The sequence below is a fragment of the Cyprinodon tularosa genome, unplaced genomic scaffold, assembly GCF_016077235.1.
Source record: "Cyprinodon tularosa strain WSP-4 unplaced genomic scaffold, ASM1607723v1 ctg199, whole genome shotgun sequence".
Lineage (NCBI taxonomy): Eukaryota > Metazoa > Chordata > Actinopteri > Cyprinodontiformes > Cyprinodontidae > Cyprinodon > Cyprinodon tularosa.
This window is the reverse complement of record NW_024038729.1, coordinates 3183948-3210511: the sequence shown is the minus strand read 5'-3', so window position 1 is coordinate 3210511 and position 26564 is coordinate 3183948. Positions and strand designations below refer to the sequence as shown.

The 26564-nt window shown below is 38.1% G+C and overlaps 1 protein-coding gene across 1 annotated transcript in view; it reads left to right on the top strand.

Annotated features, from left to right (window-relative positions):
* LOC119782870 (sorbin and SH3 domain-containing protein 1) overlaps positions 1-26564 on the top strand; it is a 102460-nt gene that overhangs the window by 29571 nt on the left and 46325 nt on the right. The window contains exons 2-13 of the mRNA XM_038284054.1: positions 6146-6188; positions 6329-6406; positions 8582-8698; positions 9365-9471; positions 9589-9727; positions 9911-9940; positions 14845-14981; positions 15230-15290; positions 15387-15461; positions 20644-20679; positions 20761-20863; positions 22866-22980. Of these exons, the coding sequence (XP_038139982.1) occupies positions 6373-6406; positions 8582-8698; positions 9365-9471; positions 9589-9727; positions 9911-9940; positions 14845-14981; positions 15230-15290; positions 15387-15461; positions 20644-20679; positions 20761-20863; positions 22866-22980 (954 nt within the window). The 5' untranslated portion in view covers positions 6146-6188; positions 6329-6372. The remainder of the gene's footprint in view (positions 1-6145; positions 6189-6328; positions 6407-8581; positions 8699-9364; positions 9472-9588; positions 9728-9910; positions 9941-14844; positions 14982-15229; positions 15291-15386; positions 15462-20643; positions 20680-20760; positions 20864-22865; positions 22981-26564) is intronic.

Here is a 26564-nt window from a genome sequence, read left to right as displayed (position 1 = left end):
CTCCTAATGGCTGAATTTGATCAACTCGATCAAAGTGAGGGGAGGGGTCGGCTGAGGATTGTGAGATAAAATAAAGAAAACAAAAAAATTTTTTGTGTCTCATACAGTTTTGGTCTAAAAAAATTTTTATTCACACAATTGTTTGGTTAATTTATAAATAATTTGTCATGAATAAATGAAATTCATTAATTTTTAATACTTTATGAGAGCCTTGCGTCGGTCCATAAATGTGTGTCGGCACGGTCAGCCTGATGACCAATCCAGCCCTGACTATAACAGAAGCGAAAGTCTTCCAGGCTGACTCCTTTGTCTAGATAAGAAGGAACCAAGAGCCTTTTAATATGAAAACAACCACTGCTTGATGAAAACTTCAGCAGTGTTACTGTCTGCCTCTCTGCAGTCTGTTGAACGGTTTCTATGTTTCCTTTCCATCCCTTCTGGAGACATTAACAGTTTTTGTATTTAACCATTCTGTAATATGTCATTCACTAATTGATGACTGTGGTTACTGTGAAATGGTGCATTAACAATGCTGCTGACTGATACTTTGACAGGATGAGATCCTATGAACCTTTTAGGATGCAAATTAGCATATTTCTAATTCCGTTAATTACCTGAAAGCTATGCAAACTTATAGCAGCAGGTTATTTGATTTTTTTTCTCTTGTGAGATAATTTATTTGTTTACTGTTCAAATGAACAGAGCATGCCATGATTTCAAGAAAGACCTATTCGAGTCACTCATAAGATATTTGCCAAGTTTAGGACCGGGAAGCTGCTGAGGGATTACGACAGAGGGAGCTGAGGGAAGGAGAGTAATAAACACAGGAGCTGAGGAGTGAAAGAATCCCATAGAGATATAAAAAATGTGCAAAGAATACAAAAAAAATTAAAATGTTAACAACTAGAAAAACAGAATCATCACGGAAATCATCAGAGACATGAAAGAAACCCAAACACCTTAGAATTGAAACAAAGGTTAATGGAGTGTTGGAGCTTATTAAGAATTAGATTAATTTGTTTTTTGCAAAATTATTAATGTTAAAGATCTAAGGTTGTGTGAATGGTAGAGCTATTGTTTATTTGTTTATGTATTGGTTTTGCTTTGACCCTCCTCCTCGTCAGTCCGCCTCCTGCTGAGATTAACAAGTAGAAGCAGCTGATGAGGTGGATCTGATTGTTTGTTTGTAGGAGTGACGAGTGCAACAATTTTTTTTACACACATCGCTTAAGTTTTATATTTGAATTTTTTCTAAGTCAAATTAGAGAATATTTCAGTTATTTTTTATAAGTAAAGAAAACACCCCTTTCTTTGAAACAAGAAAATTCTCCACGAGTGCTTTTTGTTTTGTGATTCGAAAAACCTCCTCCTAAGATTACTCTGGCAATTTTGGAGTTTTTTGGGAAACTATTTTGATGCAAGAGTAGCCGTAACATGGAGGTTTACACCAACCTTGCATCTGACTAAATGTGTTTATTTTATAATCCAGTTTTGACCCTGTTCTCAGCTAACAGGAGCTGCACCCTGCTGTAGCCTATCCGCTCCAAGATTTTATAGGTTGGCAGGTTTAGAAATTGTTCACTGCTTACTGTGATTCTAATGACTTCTTACTATAGTTGCTGTTGCCTTCCTATCATCTTAAACCATCTGTTTGTTGGCATCAACAAGCCTTTTTCTATCCTTTACAGAGTATATTCTCTTTTACACCTGAAGTGTCCAGTGAGAGTAAACATACTGAGAAGGTTTAAGGGTCGGAAACCCACCCAGTCCTCTCCTCTCCTGCTGGTTCTGCATGAGCATATCGAAGGGAGGAGGGGTTTAATGATGCCCTGTACAGTTGGTGAGTGGGTGCCACATTCCCAGGTGGCATGTGGTGACAGGTCTATCTGGACACGTCTGCTGCGAAAACCAAACAGAACCTCACAGATAGCCAAGGTCAAGGTCAGCACTGGGACGTCCCGCCCAAACAAGACCCCCTCAAAGCTCAGACAGAATACTCCTGCAGCTTCAGAAGGAGCTAATGTTGGAGTAAGGACTTTCTGAGGGTGTCATCAGGTAGGTAAGATGGACGGCTGCTGCCTTTTGGGAGTCTTTTGATTTGAAAAGATATTTCCTTGATCCCAAAGCATTCAGAGGATGCAGGAGAGGTGAAGAGCAGATTATCTTGCACTTCTTTGCAGATTTGAGGCAGCAGCAAAGAAGCTATTTTCTCTGCTTCTGTTGGAGCAACATGATTTAACAATACTTAGGTTTTACTGACAGTGGATTAACCCTTTTTGTGAATTTACCATAACCTTTGCTGATGTCCCATTCAGAACTTCCCAGCATTCTCCTCATCCACAGGCAGGATCGAGGCTGTTCTTTGCACAAGTGTCTCTTCCTAAAAAGGTCCTGTGGGATCTCTGCTGTCGTTTGTTTATACAGAGATCCGAACCCTGCAGGCTGTCATCTTCTTTTTATTTATTACAAGTTCAACATTACAGGCCTCGCTGTACTGTAAACTCAGTTTCTTGGGGTTCATATGAGGATAGAGCAGAAGCAGCACTGCTGAAAGGAATGCCTGTTTAAGGGCTTTTGGAAATGAGCTCATGGAGGCATCGCCTCTATGACTGCTGGGGGTCCGGCAGACACTTGATTTTATTAGAGAGAGGAAAAATAAATGCACTGGGTCAGATTCTCAGGGACGTCACAGCATGAAGGCTGAAAGTTTTTCCCCCTCTGTCCTCCTGAGGTCTTTTTGGATTCGCTCCCATTTTCCCCTCATCCATTAGGTCCTATTAGCAGAGGTTTCCAGCTGGAACATCACTCCTCGGCCTATTCTGCAGGTTGGCTTATTTACTGCTCTTTGTAAACATGGAGCAGACAAAGAGCAACACAACCTCACACTCAGAGAAGCATTAAAGCGGACATGTTTTCGGTTTAGGAAATTGCTTTTTGTGTCTTTTTGTTCCATACACTAAAAGAAAGCTCAGTTTGTGTTTTTGCATACATGCATGAGTGAATCTGTGAGTGTGTCTGCATCTCCACTCAGCTGGCCTGTCTGTCTGCTTTGTTAAACAGAATGTCTCCTAAATCAACCCGACTGGTTGAACACAAGCAGAGGCCCTGCAGAGCAGTGTAGAAGTGTTTCTGAGCGATCGCTCTGGTGGCCTTGGTGTTTCTCCATTAATGGGTCTGAGATTAGCATCTCTTAAAGGGGACCTTTACATATTAATAGCATGAGCAAAAATTTATTTTTATTTCAAAACAGAAAGTATTAAAATTGCTTTTAATTCTTTAGATAATGTATGTAGATTGCAGCTGTAATGTTGCTTTTTTTACTCTGGTTTTTTAACAGAGTCAAAGAAATGTTTGTCAGCAGTAAATGTTTGTTTGCTCTCCTAATTCTCTGGATAAGCAAACATAGATCTGCGTTTGACATTAATCATGTTATTACAGCATTACAGTAAAAAGGAGCACAAAGTGATGCTTTCTCTAAGACTCAGAGAAAATCAATGCAGCCTCAACTCCTGAAAGCTGTCGTTTCATTTTGGCGCAGAAGGACAAAAAAACTAAAAAAATGAAATAATTTTATAAGCAAACCTGATTTTATTCATTCAGCACTGCAAAAACCATCTAGAAATAAGTACAAAATTTCTTAAAATAAGTGTATTTACCCTTAATTTTAGTAGGTAAATAAGACGATTTGCCAATGGAATCAGTATTTCTACTCCTAAAATAAGACAATTAGATAATATTCACTTGAAATAAGACAAAGCAATTTTTTTTTCTTATTTTAAGTGTAAATTGTCTTGTTCCATTGGCAAAATGTCTCTTTTATCTCCTCAATTCAAGACAAAATTCACTCAATTTAAGCAAAAATAACTCATACAGATTTCCATTTTTTGCAGTGAGGAAAAATGACGCATTGTTAGTTAAGTTTAGGTGGTTTTTCTCACCTTATTACGGTAATCACAAATAATTACATCATCCATGTGACGGTTATACAATCCGATAGCAACTAAGTGACAACAATTAAACCTAAAGTGAGCATGTGTCAGAGTTTGACATCAACTCTAAAGCATTTCAGTTGCATGCCAGTCTGAACCCGCCCACTCCACAAACCAACGAGGCAGAATTTTCCTAAAAGCTACGCACTGTTCTGAATTTTAGCTGAAATACTTTGTTGTTTTTGTGCAAACATACTAAACAATCAAACACATTTGAAGGAGGAAATTGGTCTAAATGTAAGGAGTCAGAAAAGATAATGAGAATTCACTCAAAACATCTCTAGTGAGCTTTCTTTTTCCTCATTTTACGATAACAAAATGGAAAAAAATAGAAATCTAGATAAGTCATTTTTTTCAAAATAAGTGCGTTTGTTGTTAAATTGAGGAGGTAAGTGAGACACTTTGCTAATGGAATAAGACATTTTACATTTAAAATAAGAAAAAAAACTACTGATTTGTCTTATTTCAACTGCATATTATCTAATTATCTTATTTCAAGAATGAAAATACTCATTCCATTGGCAAATCCTCATACCTACCAAGTCAAATTAAGAGTAAATACTAGTGTTGCACTGATGCCATTTTTTGGCCTTGATATCGATACCTGATAACCTGACTCCGCCAGATGGATTTGCTCCGCATATCCATCTGAAAACCTTCCGTTGAAGTAATTTTGGGAAGGGGCGAAAATACTGGTTAGCTGATTGGCCTATGTTGGTGATAGACGGGCCAAATAAACCAATCAGATCAACGAAGCATACGACGTACTGACAGAGCGACGACGAAAACACAACCACAAGCCAGGCTACTCTTGCCGAAACCAGTCGGGAGAAGAGCAAAAACATCTTTTCCTCTGAGAAAAGCCTCCAGAGCAGTGTTTTGCTCTTCTTTCAGTGAAGAAATACTCTATAATTTCGATAAAACTTGCTCGATAGCCACGCTAACGCTAGTTTCATCGGCTGAAGCCGCCATGTTCTTTAGACTGTCGCGCTTCTCGTTGCGTCACACCTCAACCCGCCTCAAAGCCAACGCTGATTGGACGTTCGTTTGGTGAACGGCTCCAAATTTTCTTTAACGGAGAGTCTCCAGACTGATCTGCGAGTGAAACCTTGAAAGCTTGGGAGATCAGGATGGTCTCATGAGGCTAGATACCGGATACTTGGCTGTGCAGTATTGGCCGATACCGATACCATATGAAGAACTGCATACTACTTGGATGTAAAATAATTGCCATTCTGGCTTTGTCAAGCTGCTGCCCACCTTTGTGAAGCAGGTAAAAGACTAATACAAAGTGAATCCAGTAGAACTTTTTATACCTGGGTGACAATAATTGAAGCAATTTTTGGCTCTAAAAATGGCATCATTCCCTATTTGTTGGTACTCGCCGATACCGATACCATTTTCATGCTGAATCCGGGCCCCGCCCGATACTGGTATCGGTGCAACACTAGTAAATACACTTAATTTAAGACATGTTGACTTATTTTTAGATCATTTTTGCAATGAAATGTCTGTGGACGTTTGTTATACAATTTTTCCTAAAACAGAAAAAAAAATATATATATTTTTTAAAAAGGGCAAAAAAGAGAAAATCATGTTTCTAATAGTTTGAAAAATTGCTTTATACATATTTTGGTTATTGACTGAAACAGAGATATGAAGGAAAATAGGTTAAAATTAGTTGTCAGCTGAGATGCTCTTAAAACACGACTAATATTACTTGTAAAGTAGAGTCAGGATTTTCTGTATAAGTTTTTCTAGAGTAAACTGAACATTTATCTGATTAAGGAGTTCCTGCTTTAATCATAAGCCTTGTGCTGTTGTTTCTTATTGTTATAGGGGTGGTTAACAGACCAGGAAGAACTTTAAATGTTTCATTTTATGCTCGAGTTCAGGGGATGTTTGATACAAAAGCAGAATTAATTCAAATTTATGATTAAATATAGTTTTCCTCGAGTTTAAACCATTACGAGATGTTCACAAGCTGAACATTCTTGGTAAATAAGATATGAGAATCTATAAAAATGACATTATCTGGAATATTAATTGTATCTGCTTATTTTCATGCAGCCTAATATAGCCTCCTAACCCTGTTTGTTTATTGAATTATTTTTTTCTCTCTCTCTCTGAACTGCCTCACTGTGCTTCTCCTTCAGGGCTCTCCAGCAGAGGGCAGCAGAAGATCAACCTCAACACCCAGTAAGTCAAATCTCACCCTGATGTCTTAATAAAAATCAACCCTTTTCCTATTTATTCCTTGGATAATTAACCTTTGCTCATTTTAAATGTGTCAGCTTTGTTTTATTTCGTCCACCTTCTCTCTGATTGTTTGGGCTCAGGTCCCAGAGCTGTTAGCGCCGTCCGGATTACTCCTTTGAAAACCATGAAAGGTTCTCCTGATCTGATTCCCTCTGCAGGTGATGTTTCCCTTTAGTTTCTCCAGCTGTTGATCATCTTACACTGACAAAAATAAATTAAAAAGGCAAATTTCATTCAGTCTTTTGCTGAAATTTCTCTAAAAAATTTGCTGAAAGGCAATTATCCTTATTATCGCACCAATAAAGGATGCCTCTCAGTTTTCAGTGTTAGACTGCTGGTATTTCAGAGATTTCTTCTGAAGGTTCCCACTATTTAAAGAGAAAAGGACCCACAGCCTCATGGATCCTCCACCATACTTAGCCATTGAGATGCGGTGCTTCAGCACTGGAAAAACGACCTACAGTAGAAATAAGTAAAAATTTCTTAACTTAAGTGCATTTACCCTTAATTTGAGTAGATAAATTAGATAGTTTGCCAATGGAATGAGTATTTTTACTCTTAAAATAAGACATTTAATTATTTATGCCCTTGAAATAGGACAATGCATTTGTGTTTACTTATTTTTAATGTAAATTGTCTTGTTCTATTGGCAAAATGTCTCTTTTACCTCCTCAAATCAAGAAGAAATGCATTTATTTTAAGAAATAATGACTTATCTAGATTTAGATTTTTTTCCAGTGAGCATATAGCTAGAGCTTCAGTGGCTGTAAAGCTCACTGCTAGTGGTTGCAAATGGCTTCAAGTTTGTGATGTTGGATAGAAAAGGTTTTTCCTGACATGTAGCTGGAATATGATAGCACCTAAAGGCTTAAAGTTGTTTGGTCTTTAATCATAATCAGTACTCAAATGTAAAAATGATCTTTGACAAATAGATCATGTTTGTAGGAGGATCAACTGTATCAGTGATTTTTTATTTTAATGACACATTTTTTGTTTATTTTTCTGATTTCAACAGCATCTAAGTTAAATATTTCTATCTGTCACATCATATTTACACTCCAGGAAAACTGACAGGTTCATAAAAACTGATATGGAATTTATAACTCTTTACTGTCTGATGTCTTAGAAAGAAATCATATTTTTTCTCTAGAAATTGATAGACTAAAAAAGAAAGCAGTGTGATATAGAGATTATATTTATTAGTAGGGATGCACGATATTGGGATTTTGGCCGATATCAGATATGCCGATATTTTAAAACTCATGTAGCCGATAACCGATATCGATACCGATGTTAAAGCTGGACAAAAATAAGTAGTCATTGAAAATAGCAGTTTTGTTATCCATTTCTGACACTTTGAAAAATAACATACTCAAATATATTTTCATATGCTGATATCAAATAGATTTTTTAAAACGCGGTATCGATCTATTTTACTTTCAAAATCTCGTGAAATTTCATCGTTCTGTTACAAACTCTCGTGATATTTTGCAAATTCTTGTAAGATTTTGTTAGTAAAATAGATCGATACCGCGTCAATATATCAACATATAAAAATATGGCAAAATGTCGTGAATTTTCGGGGGATTTCGTAGCATAACGATGACATATAGCAATATTTCATTAGTAAAAGAGATTGATATGGTGTTTTTAAATGGCAATATATCAGCATATGAAGATAGAAGTTTTTAAGTCTGTAAAAGATAGGTTTTTGAGGAAGAAGAAGAAGTAGTATTTTTTTTTTTTTTTTAGACTTTAGAAACTCAGAATATCGGGTTAAATATCAGCGGGGTGGCCGATGTCTGATACTCAGTTTTAAGGCCGATACAGGCCGATTATATCGTGCCTCCCTATTTATTATTAAACGTGTTTCTGTCAGTTTTATTAATAATACAATGACACCAATTCATACTTAACATAATATGACCTTCAATATATTTTTTTTTTATTATTGATAATAGATCATCATCTCAATAAATGCTGTAGCATTAAAGGGTTAATGTATCTATTTTTTTAGTTTTACATTTGGTTCTGCAGCCGCCACAATAAAAGACCATTTTTCCTTTTGGTCATCTGGATCAATAATTTTGAAGGAAGCTGCTCTCTGTCTGCTTTAGACTGATGGCTAACCTGTTTAGTAATTAGTTGCAGTAAGTAGAGATGCATCATTAATGTGATGGCCTGGATTTGATTATTTAGATCTATTTCAGGAGCTAGTTAACCTGGAATTCCCTGCAGCTTTAAAGCAGCCTCCCTTTCTTTGAGTTTTTTTTTTGTTTTTTGTTTTTTTAACAGACTGCTGGACTTGAACTTGTGGCTTTGGACATTTTCAGATTTGGATCCGAGCAAGGTGTGCAAAGGAAAAGGCGTGGTGACTCTACGGGCAACCCTGGTCCACATTGATGACGAGGGCTTCGTCAGCAAAGAACCCAATGTCGTCACGACAACAAGTATGTCAAGCTGTTCTGTAGCAGCTCTCTGCATGATGAAATTGAATTTACTGGGCGTTAGTGTGTGCAGAAGATGTTATTTTGTTATAAAAAAAAATGTCTCTCAAAGCTCTTACCAAAGCTTAGATTATATGAGTCCTGGAGTATGGAAGTGGATGATTAGAAGGATCAGAACCCTGATAAGGAACAATTGCTGATATTTTCATGCAAATGTCAAAGAGCTCTCTTGTTGCAGCCTGCCCACGCTGCACTTTGGACCACAGGGGCTTGACTGAGGGCTTATTTGTTGCACAGAACTCTGGAACTGGACTGGCAGCTGGCCAAGGCAACAGGGAGATGCTTTAATTGTTGCAAAGCCTGGATAAAATAAGGCAGCTGGAACAAACGATCCTTGCAGCTGTTTGAAAAGGCTTTTTGTTCTCATGACAAAGTTCAGAGATTGTGGGAGAATCTTGTTTTTTTCCGCTTTACTGCATGAAACCCACCAAAGGAAAGCACTCTCGCCCGGCTGAATGTAACAGAGAGCGTTTCAGCAGAAGTTATCTGCTATGATTGGTCGGTCTGAGCCGGAGTTCACCGCATCGCCCCACCTTTCGGTGCCATCCTCACTGTTTTTCTTCCTGCAGTAGTGGCTGCCAAGCTCAGAAAGTTCTGGACTCGTTTCAGGCGGCTGGACCGGCCAGATTAATGGGGACGGAACGAAAGCAGAAGCGGCTGAGGGGGGCAGCAGTAACACGGCTCATTTACCTCCAGAAAACAACACTCAGTGCCAGGTACCATTACTCTCACCTAATTCAAAACCATTTCTCTCCCCCATAATCGCTTCATAGAAAATGTGTTGTTTTACACTTTGATTCTACTTTTGTCTACTTTTCTCTGCATCTTTTTAGGCCAATTTTAAAAGCATAAGAGAAATTCAGATTCCGTCTCCTTCAGATGCTCAGACTTGCAACCAATCAGCTCCCAGCTGTGTTTATCCCCGCACCACTGCAGTCAACCCGACCATCGTCCTGCTGCAGCACAGCAGAGGTGAGCACCATCTGTGAGCTTGTTTATGAGACATTCCTGTCATTCTGGACCTGTGGTCCTGTATTTGCATGTTGGTGTTGAACCAGCACTGTCACTGTAACACTGAACTAATGCTTTCACACCTGGCTTGGCTGCCGGGTCGCTTTTCCTGCCATGTCTGTGTCTGTCTGTCTCTCACCACAGAGCAGCAAAAGAATCTGTCCCATCTGGAAGGTATGCATTTAAGTTGAGCTGTAAACACATCAATTTCACTTTTTTACATCAAGAGGTGAACGAATCGTTGATGCATGTTGGGATTCGGATCCTAAAGATGAGTTTATTGAAGCTTGTTCTATTATAGTGCTTCCCAGTTTGTTGGCTATGGGGGTGCTGGAGCGCTGACCTCTGTCCAGTGCTGAAAACACTCCTCAGAGGTGTATAATTTAAGATAGTCGCCTGCTCTGATAGATAAGCTTTCTTTTTCTTTGGGCAGCCTGATGACATCTGCATTGCTTACTTGAGAACATTGTACACCAAGATGCATTATGGGACTAAGAGCAGCTGATGATTTCACTGCAAAAAATAGAAATCTCAATAAGTTATTTTTTTTCTTAAAATAAGTGCATTTTTCCTTGAATTGAGGAGGTAAGTGAGATATTTTGCCAATGGAACAAGTCGATTTCCTTTTAAAATAAGAAAAAGCAATGTTATTGTCTTATTTCAAGTGCATATTATCTAACTATCTTATTTTAAGAGTAAAAATACTCATTCCATTGGCAGATCATCTTATTTACCTGCTCCAATTAAGGGTAAATATACTTAATTTAAGAATTTACTTATTTCTGGATTATTTTTGCAGTGTGGAGTGATTTACTGGGATCGATCAGGTTTCAATCTTACTCTAAATTTTTCTACAGCTGTGTCAAAATGGAGGATATCTATGAGCTGAGGTGTCAGGGTTGGGTGGAGGTTGGTTGAGGACCCAAATGCAGAGAGGAGGGAGGCAGAGATGAGTTCTTACAGGTTTAATGAAATGAAAAAAGGCAACAGAAACAAAATCTACGAAGCAAAATACAGGAAACCAGACATTAGGGGAAAAGTAGGAATGAGGATCCAAGTAATGATGAGAAACCAGCAAAGAGTAACTGAACAGGAGAAAGTATAAAAATCAGAAACAATGAGAGGATTGATTATCTGATGGGGAGCAGGTGTGGACAGAAGTAACCAGAAGGAGCGAAGGGAAATGAGACTGACACAAGGGGGCAACAGAGAGTAACTCGAAAAATATATCACTGCTTAATTAAACACAAAATGGAAAAGAAACCAATGAACAAGAAAATACAACATAACGAGGGGGGGATTTACCATAAGGCAATACTAGGCAGTTGCCTAGGGCCGCAAGTTCCTGGGGGCCCCATAAAACTCTGTTTACATGTATGGTTAATACAACTATTACTTAATTGTGCACATTAATTATTAGTTTTTGATAAAAAATCCTTTTGCTAATATGCCATCAGAAGACTTATAATATTAATTGTCTAGCAGTTTTATTTCAAAAAAGCGCCTAGCGCCAAATCTAGCGGCTTTTTTCTGCCACTGGAGACTTTGGCGACAGCATCTAAAAGCAGCGAACTCTGCTCTCCAGAGCAAGTAGATTGGTAACCCCGCCTCCTGCTCTCCTCTATCTTGTCTGCTGTCATGATTCATGCAGCTATTATTTCATCTAAATGAAAAATGGAGAACAGATAAGCAGATCATGGCTTGTCTACAGTGAAAAGAAGGACTGGGTTATTTACTTTTGCCTTTTTGAAAACACAGGAAGGAGTAATCAGCTAAGTGAGCTTAGTGTTTGGAAGACAGCATTAAAAGTCAGCTGAGTACAAAACATAGAGAGGAAAACAAGAAGAAAAGGGACACAAAACCTAGAACAGATAATGGATGTCTATTCTATTAACATTTCTCTATCTCTATTATGGGTCTGTTTTATGTGTTGTCTTCTCCATTCAGAAGGCCCCCTGCCTCTCTTTGCCTAGGGCCCCACATTTCCTAAATCCGCCCCTGAACATAACATAAATGAAAGAGGAACTGAAAAGTAAAAGGAAACACAAAAAGAAGTCCACATAAGGCACAACCATGACATGAGCTTTCTGTCACACACACAGCAACATTTTCTTCCAAATTGAGATTAGATTTCGATAATTTTGGATTAGAAAGCTACATAAAGCTGTAGCTTTCTAATCCAAACGACGCATAGGTAACCTGATTATATTGTCCATGTGGAATGTGAACCATTCGGTCACCAGAGCAAGTCGGACGCTGATATATTTCTCATACAGCCACCAGGTCATAATGAGCCACCATGAAATGACCTCATTCACACTCTAATGATGAGAGCTATCGTCATTCAGACCCTGGAAGGTTCCTGCTTAGCTGCAAATAAACATCTCGTACAAACATGCTACATTTATTGTCCCCAGAGAAACACTTGGACTTTGGGTCAACGGCCATTAAATTATGGATTCTGTACATTACGATATTTTGATAGTAACAAAATAACATGCAACAACCCAACAGGAGCATACATTTGGTTGGATGTTGATTCAATTTAGCCACAATTATGTAACACATACAGTTATTTCTATTATTTTGACTATCATAGTTAAAGTTTACTAAGGGCCTGTTCTTTCGGTACAATTTGCATGTTTTCTAAATCATAACAAGGCTTTTTTTTGGTCCACCCTGTAAAGCCTGGAACTCAACCCTAATCCAGACATTTTGAATTCAAAAGCTTCCTGGATAGGATGTGAAATGTCATCAAACTTGAAAAAAAGTCCAGTGGTTTGTTTTTTTTATTTTTTTTCTTACTTTTTTTGAATCATAGTTTAAAGCAAACCAAAACCCAGTTTCTTAGAAATGTTTTAAATTTAACAAGACTCCAAAAAGGTAAAGCTTTTTATGCAGACGTGGAAAGTTGAGCCTAAACAATCATGGGGAAAACTAACAGCTTGACAGAGAGACATGCATTGACATCCTCCAACAGAGAAAGTTGAGTGGAAGGAAAAAGTGTAGCAAAAAAATATTCCCAACCAACATGGTAAACTGTAGCCTTGTTAGGTTAGGTTTTTAGAAGCTTATCATCTCATCTGAACCTGAGGAATCCTCAGACGTGTCTGCTGTCCTGAGGAGTTAAAAGGCTGGAATGTTAATGCTGTTTTATACTCAGAAACCAGGTCCTCTGCGTGTGTGTCGCAGTGAACGCAGAGATGCCCCGCCCCTTCCTCAGACACATTCTGGTGCACCTCTCCAAAATTGTTGGTAACCGCAGACAGGAGGCCTCTGATTGGTCAAATCTATAGCCTGGGTGCCATTCCGAACTTTGTCCCGCCCACAACGTTTGAGGTCGGGAAGTTCGGTCTGGCATTGCTCAATAGTAGCGCGAGTATGCTAGCACAATATCTGGTCAGTGGTCAGGCCAATCAAATTGTCAGGGCGGGCTTTATACGATGATGGACAGATGATCAACAGTAACGTAATCAACCACGTGACCAAAGCGCGCTTGGGTGACAACAACAATGGCTGCTGCTGGAGAGTTGAGGTGTGTAGATTCTGCTATTAGGTCTCTTCTAGAAGATATCGACAGCAAATTCATTTTGAAAGAGGAACAGAGAAACGCGATCAAGGAATTTTTTGAAAAGAAAGATGTTTTTGGCGTCCTTCCTACGGGATTCGGCAAAAGTTTAATTAACAGCTGGCTCCCTTGGTCGCTTAACATACGTCACGCACTCCGTTGCTCTTATTGGTTGTAGGTCTATCCAATTGAGTGCAGAGGCATTTTTTTTCCTGGTTCGTTCGAAACACGCCCCATAATCACAGCTCTATGGAGAAGAATTGAGTAGGACTACGTCAGGCTATCAAATCTACATCCGCTCTACACTATGTGTATTTCCTGTTTGGTACCTTACTGGCTTGTTTTGTTTGTATGACCGCCATTGTGGAAAATGACAACCAGCTAGAAGAGCGAGGTGGGAACACTGGGACACTTTTTCCACCTGGATCCCCGCTCATTCTCCCCTGCTTATGTTCCTCCATTTTCACACAAACTTGCCCCCCCTTCCTCACCGCCTCGGTCGTATCTAGACCCACAGCTATTTCCTGATTGTCCGTCTTGTGTTGTGGGGTGGAATAACATAGCACAGACCACGCTTCAATATTGGGCATTTATCAAAAATATCTGCGTCAAGCTCACTGCAACACACTGCTGCGGGATGATAGCCAGCCCTTTACTCAGCAGGGGTCCAAAGTCTTCTTGTCAGATGAAATTCAAGTCTTGCATTTTACGGTATTTGGAGAAAGAGGGAGAGTACTGAGACACAGAATCGACTTAGCTTGAGTGTGGCGTTTCGGCAGTCAGCTGGTGTCGGTTCGGTGGATTTATCAGATCGATTTACAAGTGAAAAGGTCTAAAAATTATTTTAAAAAGAAAGATGAGACCGGACCTGAGGTCTCTGCAGTCCTGCAGGGTTTTTCTTTCCTCCATGTTGTGCAGCATTAGTGCATTATTTTATCCAGAAGTGCAGATACAGTATAGTACATGTTTTGTTTTTTTTTTATGGATGACACGTGTAATAAAAAAAGCATTTTACCAATCAGGTCATATTTAAATTTTTTAAAGAAGCTGAATTTTTAATGGCATTAAATTGAAGCTATCATCAAATATCCTTATAGGATTAATCTTAACGACTTTATTCTAACTAACGAGATATTCCTGATTTGCCATTATCTGCATGAAGTTTGCATTTTCTTCTGTCTTTTTAGTGTTTTCTACACCTTCTCTGTTCCGTCATTAGAAATATTTATGTTTCTTTCATCTTTTCTCCATTTTTCTCCTGTAATATAATGTACATATAATCTGTAAAACTCCATAATTATAATAAAGCTATTTACATGCATAAATCAAGCGGGACACTATGGCGATAGCCGTACTGCTCCACTTCAGAAAGGAAAATCTGTTGGGCTCTTTTTTGGCATCAAGACAATTATTCTTATTGCCACTTTGCCAGACAGGACACTGTAAAAAAAAAAAGAAATATTTATGTGGCTGGTTTTTGTTCTTATTGTGGTCTCTTATGCTTTTTTAGAGCCGACCCCAGACATAGACAAAGGTCCTGGCAGGAACTCTGTGAGTCCAGTCTCTGATATGGACGGGAAGAGGCTGCGGCTATCATTGCACTCCCCCGACCTCGGCCCTATAAGCAAACCCATTGTGCCTGTGCGGGTGAGAAACCACACAATCTGTCTGATGAAGACAGATTTACTGGCTTATAAAGACTCGTCTGTTCACAGAAATTATGTTTTCGTTTCTGTTCTCTGGATCGTCTAATGTTATAATTAACAAAATACCCAAAATGACAAATGTCGGCCAGAATCCATCTGTTTTACTGGTAGAAATAAACCGTTAAAGATAAAATTCAAATGCTCATTTTAGCTTTTAGTTGTTTCTTATTTCTTATCTTTTCATTACAGAACACTGAGAAATCCAAGGACTGGTATAAGAATATGTTCAAACAGATACACAGAATACCCGGTAAGTCTGTTTCCCTGAGCTTAAATCCTCCCTGTTGCTCTCCAACATGTGTGTGTGTGTCCCTCATGTCCTCTGTCTCTCCGTCACTGTGCTCAGAGCCTATTGAGGAAAATCCCTACCGCCCCACCTACATTTTCCCCGAGACCTATGACATTCGCATGAACCCAAAAGGTATACGACGGCGGCGGCCGTGGTCTCATTGGCTTTATTAATCTGCTGCCCCTCTTCAGCTTCCGTTTCTAGAAACCAGCCAATCACATGCGCTGATGATGCACAGAGCATCTGATAAGCTTCAATACGACCTTCTGTGGTCGTTTGTCCAGACCGCAGAGCCACCAGTCACCACGATAAGCTCACCTTCATTTCACATGAAGTTGTGTTGGAAAAGTGAAACATAAAGTGTCTAAACGGGGTCAGGGAGGTTCAGACTCTTAGACCAAGCATGATTTTTTTATTTTTTTTATTTGTTTTAGCTAAATTTGGATCTTAAAATCCCAAAGTCAACATTTTTCTAGGCTAAATAAAAACAGATATTGGAGAACCTTAAAGAGCCTTAAAAAAAGATGCTATTAGATTTTCGGTGGGTTTTTTTCAGAATTAGGGTTAGGGTTAGGGTTATTGGAAGACAATAAAATATAAAGAATATATGAAAACATTTAATATAAAAAAGCAATATTGATTGTAATTAATTATATTTTTTATATTCACTTTCCTTCATTGAGCTTCTGGAATGTCCTTCAGGCTTTTAGATGTTTACTTTTCCTTTTTAATCCCATTTTTAATCAGCGTCTCAGACAATAACACCAGGAGCTGCTGAAAGCTAAAGGCTGGATGTATTACCCTTAAAGCTTTTCCTAAATTAAAATACATTTCCCATTCTGTTTATACCAGTCTTGCTGCCTAAAATTTCAGATTTTACAAATTGCACAAATTTCACATAATTATCCAAACGTTATAGCTATCAGTTTACTAATTTTATTTGGGCTATTTCAATGGGATTCAAATTCAATGAAGGCTGGAATAAAAATGAGACGGTTTCACTCTGCAAATTACGGAAGAGGAATAGGGCAACAAAAAAAAAAAAAAAAGTTAACAGTATAGTTAACTGAACTATAGTATAGTTCAGTATAGTATGGGAAAAAAGTCCGAACTCTGACTTTTTTCTCGGAATTCTGAGATTAAAGTCAGAATTCAGACTTTTTTTTCAGAATTCTGACTTTAATCTCAGAATTCTGACTGAATTCTGACAATAAAAAAAGTCAGAATTCTGAAATTAAAGTCAGAATTCTGAAAAAAAATTCAGAATTCTGAGATTAAAGTCAGAATTCTGAGGTTAAGGTCAGAATTCTGAGATTAAAGTCAGAATTCTGGGAAAAAAGTCAATATTCTGACTTTTTTCTCGGAATCCTTAGATTAAAGTCAGAATTCTGAGATTAAAGTCAGAATTCCCATGTTAAACTGAAATAAAATTTAAAAATTAGTTAACTTTTTTTTTTCCAGTGGCGCTAATCCTCTTCCGTAGAAAATACTCACAAAGCTAGTTCAGTAGAGTATATTTCAGACTAAACCTATTAACCTTGTTCTGCTCAGAAGAAGTTATTTTCAAATTTATAGTTAATCTTTTGCAGACAAAGCTTACAGGATGACCTGTTTTGCTTCATTTATTCTTTTTGTTTGAGCTTCAAACACGATGATGAGCCTTAGCAGAAACCAATATGGCCTCTTTTTGGAAGTTTGTTCAAATTAACCAGATGAAATTCTACATATAAGAGTGAATTATTCTGTCCAGTTCCTTCTGTCTCATCTGCATTTGGAAGTGATGGATCCCTTTGTTACAGTAGCAGGTTCATCGGTCCGGCATGTATAAAGTGGTCTGTTAAATCCCCAATACTTCCTGAATCCATAGAAGCTTGAGGTCTATTTTAAAGCCATTTAAAGTCTAGTTTTGCCCAGTAGTTCCAAGCACGTTGTTCCCAAACTAACTTCATTGCACATTCCTTTAAAGAAATGCATTAAACTCAGTGATGGGAAAAAATATTTGTTTTAAAGCCTCCTACTCCCTGCAGCCTTATGGAAACTGCAGAAATCCTCATGCATCCGACCGGAGTCGCAGTTAAACATTTATCCACAAGCATGTCTGTAAATGTTTGACATATTTATGAATTTGGCTCTTTAGTTAATAATTTAGCTCTCACTGGCTCTAAATTAGCTGATCTGCACAAATACAGAGAGTTCATGTTGGTTAGGATGCTTCACTACTTCCATTAATATTTCACCTTCATAAATCCTAACATCATTGACTATATTTCCCCTTTTCTCATTTCCCTGTAACATTTTTTTTATATTTGTTTAGATTTGTTTCTTACAGAAGAGGATTAGGTCCACTGAAAAACCAAAATAAAGTTAACTTATTTTTATTTTTTATTTTATTTCAGTATAATATGTGAAAAAAGTCAGAATTTTCCCTTAAATCTCAGAATTCAGATTTTTTTCCCCCATATTTTACTGAAATGAAATTTAAGAATCAGTTAACTTTTTTTTCGGTGGCCCTTATCCTCTTCCGTACTACGATCTCTTCCTTCATGCTCAGAATTCTGAGATTAAAGTCCAAATTCTGACTTTTCTCCCACATTATACTGAAAATTATACTGAAATAAAATGTAAAAATCTGTTAAGTTGTTTTTTTTTTTTTTCATTTTCTCAGTGGCCTTAGTCCTCTTCTGTAATTTCTAGTTGCTTATTCCAAAGGTTCAATAACTGTGCATCAATGTATGTATTGTTCGATTGTGACCACTAGGTGGAGCTCAGATCCTGTGTGTTGGTTGCAGTCTGTTCTCCATAGAGCTGCAGCCATAAACAACCTTTTCCATGTTTATTATTCTCAGCATTCAGATTTGAGCATCATATATATATATATATACATATATTTATGTTAACCGGACACTGCCTGTTAAGTATCCGTATGCTGCTGTGACTAATAGACTAAATCTGTGTTTAAGTAATGTTTATATTACTGAGCGTGTCGCTGGAGCTTCATGCTTCATTACTGATTCACAGGTCTCTCTCTCAAAGCTGCTCAGATCTTTTATAGCTCAGTAATGCTTCCTGTAAAGAGCTTTTATTTGACAGTCTTTGATTTTCTCGGTGAACCTGTGATGCTGGACCTAATGGAAGGTTTTTCTTAGCAGCAGCCAAAAAAAACAACAACAAAAAAAACAAATAAACAACAAACCTTAATGTATTTTGAATTATTTAGAGATTTTGGATTTCATTTGTTCCTACTGTTTTTTTTTTTTTTTTGCTTATAATCAAGCAGCAGCAACAATACAGCTCTGGTCAAAGCAGGGGCCGGCCCAAGGCAGAAGCAAACTAAGTAGCTGCTTAGGGCCACAACATAATTAGGGGCCCTTGGGAGCAAATCAGTGTTTTTTATTTTACAAGTATGATAATTCTAATAACAAAAACACACAATCTCATTAAATTTTGCATTTCTTTTGTCTTATATTTTGGATTGTGAAGAGATAATTAAAATCCAGATTAATAGAATATAATTAAAAGTCTGCATAAGGATGATTCATTTGTTTAATTAGAGATTTTGCATATATTTACATATATCTGTCTAGTTTTAAGAACTTATTATTTCAGTTTAAATGTTCCTTACTTAAAAGCTTTTTTACAAAGTTCCATTTTCATCATTTGAGTATTTGCTTAACTTTTTTCCTTAATTAATTATCTGTTTTTAGAAATTATTTTATTATAAGAAAGAAAAACCCCAATGACAATGGGTTGAAGCATGATAGTTCATTTTTTATCCTTTTGGTATTACTGGATAATCAGTAAACATATAGTATAATGAACACAGACCCGCCAGAACAGAGAGTTAATTGTAGATACTTGAATGTTAATTATTATAATAATAGATTTTATCAGGCAAAGTAAAAAAACATCTATAAATAAATAATGCAACAACAATATTGCACAGGGTTAAAACTCATAGTTTCTGGTACAAAACAAATGTATTAAGCCTTTTTTTTTTAAAGGATCATCTGATTGTTGATTGCAGCAATCCTTATAATTGGTAGAAACAGAAGGCTGTAAAATGAAATATATCTAAGGGCCCCATGTATTTGCCCGTCTTTCTGCATAGCTGCATATTATTTCGGTGCTCCTTTTCGAAAGGATTGAACATTTTTTAAAACAACTTTAATGATTATTAAAGAACAAGAATTGTGTGCAAAGGTTGGAATTTACCTCAGCCTTTTTCTAGTCCGCAAAGAGTTAAAATGACAAAGCCTCAAACATATAAACACACCACTCGGCTTATTTTCGGGTGCTTCGCAGGCTGAAAATCAATCCTTCCTTTATGCACTCATCACCAATCTTCTAGTTTGTTTTTTGGCTGGATATTTGACCAATCTGGCAGATCATGGAGTTCCTTTAAAAGTGTTGGCTTCCTGAAACAGACCTGACTGTTAGCAGAGTCCATGCAGTCGATTGCCAGTAGGTTTGAGGTTTTGGTAATAATAGCGGACGTTTAATCCATTCCAAACCATTTGGTTCTTTGGGATCTCCAGGGATGTGGAAAAAAAAAATGAAACTGAGGTCTTTCTTTTATTATTTCATAAACATTGTACAATGCATCAAAAACAGCCACACAGCATTCTGCTTCCCCCACTGTGCTTCACAGCTGGCTGAGTGCTCTTAGGTTTTAAAGCATCACCTTCACTCCATCTAACGTAGTCTATGTGATTGTTGGTAAAATGTAACATTTAATCCCTTTAATCAAATGGCTGAGTTTTCTTTGGCCCGTCTCTCAGCTCTCCAGATTAGTTACTAGCTTTGCGTTTTATTCAGATGCGCTGGGGGAGGGATGCATCTAAAAACTGCAGGACTCTTCAAGTTCTTAAAGGTGTTGAGTTTGGAGTAGGAGCCTGCTTAAATTAAGAAAATCAAATAAAAGAACAATCCCAAAACACTTTGTAAGCTTTTTAAAACTGTTTTATTCTTTGATATTCCTGGTTTTATATTTAAAAAAAGCAAATATAAAAAGTGTCTCTATTTCATGCACACACAAAAATACCAATGTGTACAGAAAAGAAGCAGTGTTTCGAGAATTGGGAGGATTTACATCAAGATTACAGAGTTTACATCATTATTAATTTATTTCTATATATTTATTTCTATATATTTGAGCCTAAGTGGTTTAGATCGAATAATCACTCAGCTTATTACCGTCCGATCAGTTCAGGTTTCTTATATTATTCCTGCAGCGAGTTCAGCCTTGAAAAAAAAAAAAAGATTAACTAAACCATTAAAGATATATGAAAACATCTAACTTCCTCTGCTGTTTCAGATGAAGGTCCCACCCCCTTCGGTTACCTGGAAGATGGTGAGTGGTAATATTCCACCCAGGGAATCGTCTCCAAAGTCTCTAGACTTTATTTGATCCGCCATTTTGTCTGTTTTGCAGGGAAAACTGTGCCACGCTCAAAAAGCGACGACCTGGTCGATTCCAGGGGGAGACTAATGCCGGTGCCAACGCGGTCCTCTTCTCTAAAACCCTCAACTACAAGGTCTGTATATAAGGAGGGAAAATAGATATTATAATAAACTTAAACATTCAAACATGACCAGCTTCTGTTCTGTTTATTCACATGAAGTTGAATAAACAACAGAAACTATCCTGAAAAGTGCTGCCTGCAGCTGGCTGAGACACTGAGATTTATACTCAGAAACCAGGTCGTCTGCATGTGTCGCAGCAAAGACACTCTGCTGCACCTCTCCAAAATTATAGGACCTCAGACAGTGCCGCAGACAGGAGGCCTCTGATTGGTCAAAGTATTACCAACCATTAAATCATAGCACATTTTTTCTTCCCAGAATCAGTTCTGATTTTTATGGGAACAAACAGTCGGCCTCAGTGTTTACCCACCTAGCTTTGTCTGATTGGAAGTTGAGACACATAGCAGCATGTTCTCATTATCAGTTCGTATGAAATCGTATGAAAAGTTATGCACAGTATTTCGTACGTTTTGGACGTTTTTCCTCGAAAAAACAGATCAGTGCGCAGGCAGACAGACAAAAAAAAACAGATCCGCGGACGGACGTAAAACTGGAAAAAATTAATTACTTCTTGATGTCTCTCACTAGGTTGCTTGCTGTTTTGTATCTTAGGGTCAGGGTTAGGGTTAATTGTATCTCAAATTCTATGTTATTGAATATCTAGCAAGGATATTTTGTCTCAAGGCAAGACGTAAAAATACAACGAAATACGACGAAAAAAACGTCAAAAACGTACGAAATAACGGTGCATAACTGGACTATTTCATACGAACTCATAATGAGAATTCACTGCACATAGAGGTAATTCTCTCGCTTGATTATTTTACATATGTGATGCACCATAACGTGTAGCTGTGAAACAGCCCCCAGCATGATGCTGCCACCACAGCTGTCTCCTCCAAACATCTGGTTAGTCCTCATGAGGAGGTGCAGATTTTCCGTTTAGCTTTTAATCTGGATATTTTTTAGAGTAGGTGGGTTCTCTCCCTGTATCAACATAGATTTGCCTAGAATGCAACAAATGGGATTATAAATATATGGGGAGAGAAGCTTCAAGATGGCTGCATCTTCTGCACCCAGGAGATGTCTTTCTCGTATGTAAAAAGAGAACCTGATGTCCGAGTTACACTGTGAAAAATACACTGATTTGCATCTCCTGAAGTAACTATTGAAATTTTAAAGAAATGTTTATCAATTTTGTGTCAAGATTCTGAGTTCTCTCTGTCAGAGAGTGTTTTCATTTTAATATCATAAATGTATATCTTTAGCCTATAGGGGTGCAGGATACATGAGATCTTCAGCTTGTCCCACTGATGGTGGTCATCAGCCTTGCTTCTGTCAGTGAGCCCCAGGGCAGCTGTGGCTGCACCATCATGCAGCCTGCCACCATCAGTGTGTGAATGCAGGAATATAGTGCATAAGTACATTTTTTACTTTTTACTTTTATCTGTAATGGCTCTGCATTTTTAAAATGGTCCCACTGTGCAATCCATTGTACATGTTTAGACAATCTTTAGAAGTTTAATGTGTGTGTTAATAGATTATAATCTATGGATTAATATATATCTGTGCCAGTATGTATAGCTCTTTAGTGATATTGCTGAACTTTATCGTTGACTGAAAAATGGCGCCTAAATGCTGCAGGAATATTCTCATAAAACAAAAGGTTTTGTTTTTATTTTTTCCAAGCAGTATTTCTCCTTTAATATCTGATTGATGAGGTAAACATCTCCTCCCTGATGAGAACGTCTCTGAGGAAAAGATGTTTTCTCTCACCGCATCCAACCCTGTTTCCTTAACTAAATTACCGCTCATCTTGTTAGCGGAGGAGGCAGACGTTTAAACCTCATGTTTTTAATGTGAAAAAAGAAAAAAAAGAAAACATCTCAGCCCATGCTGGTTGCCACGGAGACCACTGGATGAGGATTGGTTCCCTTCTATCCCGCTCTCCCCCCTCCCTCCTCACCCCACCCACCCCTCCATTCCTCGCTGACGCCTGGCTCTCCTTCACAGGAGCGAGTGGGAGCCTCCGGATAAAAAGGTAGACACCAGGAAGTACCGCGCCGAGCCCCGGAGCATCTTCGAGTACGAGCCGGGGAAATCATCGGTGCTGAAGCTGGAGAGAACGGTACGCCCACCTCCTCACTCTCTCTCTCTCTCTCTCTCTCTCTCTCCGTCTGTCTGTGTTTGTGTCTTCTAAGCTGCGACCCCTCCTCTCCCCCCCACTGCATCCACCTCTCCCATCTACTGCCATGGCTGCATCCTGGATGCTCCATCCTTCGCCAACGGCTCGGAAAGCGACGAGTTTAGCCACACATTCCTGAAGGGTGTCCTGTTACAGGGACAGCCAATCTGGAAGAGAGCGGGAGAAGCTGTTATCTTCCTGCTATCAGCTTAAGATTATAGGCTGGATAAGCTTCCTGACACTAAACACTGATCTGGTTCGTTCCTCTTGGAGGGAGTCGGTCCTCCCTATTCTACATTCATCTTTTAATTCTTTTTTTCTTGTGAATAAATGTGTGAAATGTGTCTGGCATCTATCTGCTGTTTTTTATCATGCCTTTATGTATGCTTATCTAATTACTGCTAAATTGCGTTGCTGAATTAGCATTTTTTCAGTGATTTGGCCTGATCCCAGCAACAACCACTAGAACCATTAGAGTTCGGTCCAGTTCTCCTGTGAAATAATGAACTTAAATTACGTGCTCAGCAGCAATCATTCTCCATGTTAGGTTCAAAGTTTTCAGAGGCCCACTGAAGGTAGTACATAGCTGTGAAATAGAGAGAAAATAATCCATGGATTAAAAATGTCGAGATTCACAGGAACATCACTAATCATTATACTGCAGCTCTGGCTGCATGTTGAAGCTCTCCAACATTTAACAAATTGTTTTCATCCAGTATCGCAGGGTTTATTTAACTCCATCTTCTTTTTAAAACAGCTTCCTGTATTAGAAACGCGTCCCTCCAGCATGATGCTGCCACCACCTTGTTTCACCACAGAGCTGCCCTTTACAGTATTATTTTCTTTTAAATATTGTATTTTGCATCCAGTTCAAATGTTTAGCTTTGGTCTTATCTGACCGATGCACCTTTATCATAACATATTTAAATGGAGCAATTTTATTTCCTATTTTTGCTCTGGACCTGTGGAAAGCACTGATGCGTGTTTTGTTGAGCTGACCTGTGGATCTCTGCAGCTCCTCCAGAGTGACCGTAGGCCTCTTGGCTCTCTGCATCGTGTGCTCCTTGGTCTTTAGGTTGCTCTCTTCCAGTGGCGGCTGGTGAAAAATATTTTTGGTCGGGCTGATATAGCCTAGTGTATGTCTCCAACTAATCCAGAATAAGAATTCAAATAAACAATTGTACAATAAATACAATTTAACAGTAATGATTTAATTTACTATATAATAACAGTAACAGTGATGATTTTGGTCACAATAACCATGACATGAAATTTTCATATCCTACAACAGGGATGTTCTTCTGGCAAACAGGTGATAAATAAGGATCTCACCGAATTTGGTGGAAGCTGCACCTCGCTCGTTACGTTCGTCATCATCCCTCTAATTGTCTGCACCTGCGCATTGGGTGCAGAAGCCTGTTAAAGTGCAGTATTATCAGTGCCCCAAGACCATAAAATTCTGAGACGCTGATTGGCCATTAAATTATTAAATTCACCTAGCAATAGTACATGATTGGCAGATTCTCTGCACATGTGGGGCAGTCTGATCAGCGCCCCAAGATAGAGACGGTAGGAGTCTGTCTGTGGAAATCCACAAATGAATGACAGTAGGTAGGGAAATGTAGTTTATATAATTTGTTTTGCTTATAGGTACACACTCTAGAGAGTAAAACTGACATTTATGAGTTAATTTGTAAAAATATATTTTACGTTTCTCTCTTCTTATCAGGGAGGGCGGTGCCCCAGCGCCCCCTATGGGCCGGCCGCCACTGCTCTCTTCTTCTCGTTTTAAGATCTTTTTAATAATGTTCTCCATCGAACCTCCAAGGTTATCACAGAAGAGCTAAATTTATAGAGATAACTAATAACACACAGCTGAGCTCTATGTAGGTCCATGAGTTCTTGAGACCTCTCCATTATTATAAAGTATTTTTGTTCTTGAACAACCTAACATACACAATCAGACACATGTAGTGAATAGAAAATGTATAGTATATTATACAGAAATGCCTAATTTATCAGAATAGATGTAAATAAATGATCCAATTTAACTTATACAAAATTAATTTTTATTTTTTTTATTTCCTTGTCAGAAAGTTCAATGAAAACTCTCATTTTAAAATATTAGATTTTTCTGTCAATTATTCCATGGACCAGGCTTTAAAGGGCTTGTCTTTCTTTCAGGGGGGGGATTTACCATTAGGCAATACTGCCTAGGGCCCCAAGTTCCTGGGGGCCCCATAAAACTCTGTTTAAATGTATGGTTAATACAACTATTCCTTATTTGTGTGCATTAATTATGTAAAAAATCCTTCGCTAAAATGATGTCAGAATGCTTATAATATTAAGTGTATCGAAAACCCCTCAAACCCCTAACTTCTCAGACCCCTCTAGCACTTTGATTTCAAAAAAGTGCCAAATCTAGCGGCTTTTTTCTGCCACTGGAGACTTTGGCGACAGCATCTAAAAGCAGCGAACTCTGCTCTCCAGAGCAAGTAGATTGGTAACCCCGCCTCCTGCTCTCCTCTATCTTGTCTGCTGTCATGATTCATGCAGCTATTATTTTAGGCAAATGAAAAATGGAGAACAGATAAGCAGATCATGGCTTGTCTACAGTGAAAAGAAGGACTGGGTTATTTACTTTGGCCTTTTTGGAAACACAGGAAGGAGCAATCAGCTAAGTGAGCTTAGTGCTTGGAAAAAATCTTTCATTCCTTTAGAGACAGCATGAAAAGTCAGCTGAGTACAAAACATAGAGAGGAAAACAAGAAGAAGAGAGGGACAAAACCTAGAACACATATTGGATGTCTATTCTATTAACATTTCTCTATCTGTAGAATAGGTCTGTTTTATGTGTTGTCTTATAAATTCACAGGGCCCCCTGCCTGTCTTTCCCTAGGGCCCCATATTTCCTAAATCCGCCCCTACTTTCTTTAGGGGCATCATAGTAAAGGGTAGAAAATATCTGCATACAACTTTCGCCCCTTTTATTTTTAACACATTTTCCAAACTCTAAATTATTTTCACCTCATACTGTACTATACTATCACTATTTTGTATTAGTCTCTCGGATTAAAAACATTAAATAAACCGAGTGTTTTTTGGTTTTCACTTAAGGTGTGAAGAGGTTTAAGGATTATGAATGCTTTCAGTAAGTCACTGCATGCAGATTACAGGTAGACCAATATTGACATATTTTTTGCCGGTATTAACGTTTCTTTCTAATATTGGGGAATATGTGCATGCCTTGGCCGATTCATTAGTGGAGTGGTTCCCACACTGGGGCTTTGCAGAAATGATCCAGTTAGAGAACTTACTTTATTTATTTATTTATTTATAGCAGTGATGAATTCTGTTACACAGCATAATAAACAGATTGCAAGGTGGTACTTTTAGTAATGTAAAGTAGATTGTAGTTTATTTCATTTCAATATTTTATTTACTGCTGTTGACCTTTTGCAGTTTGTTCAACTGTTGAAAGATTTTGGAGCAGGATTATAGTTTCAGGGGGCGCAAAACAATTTTCT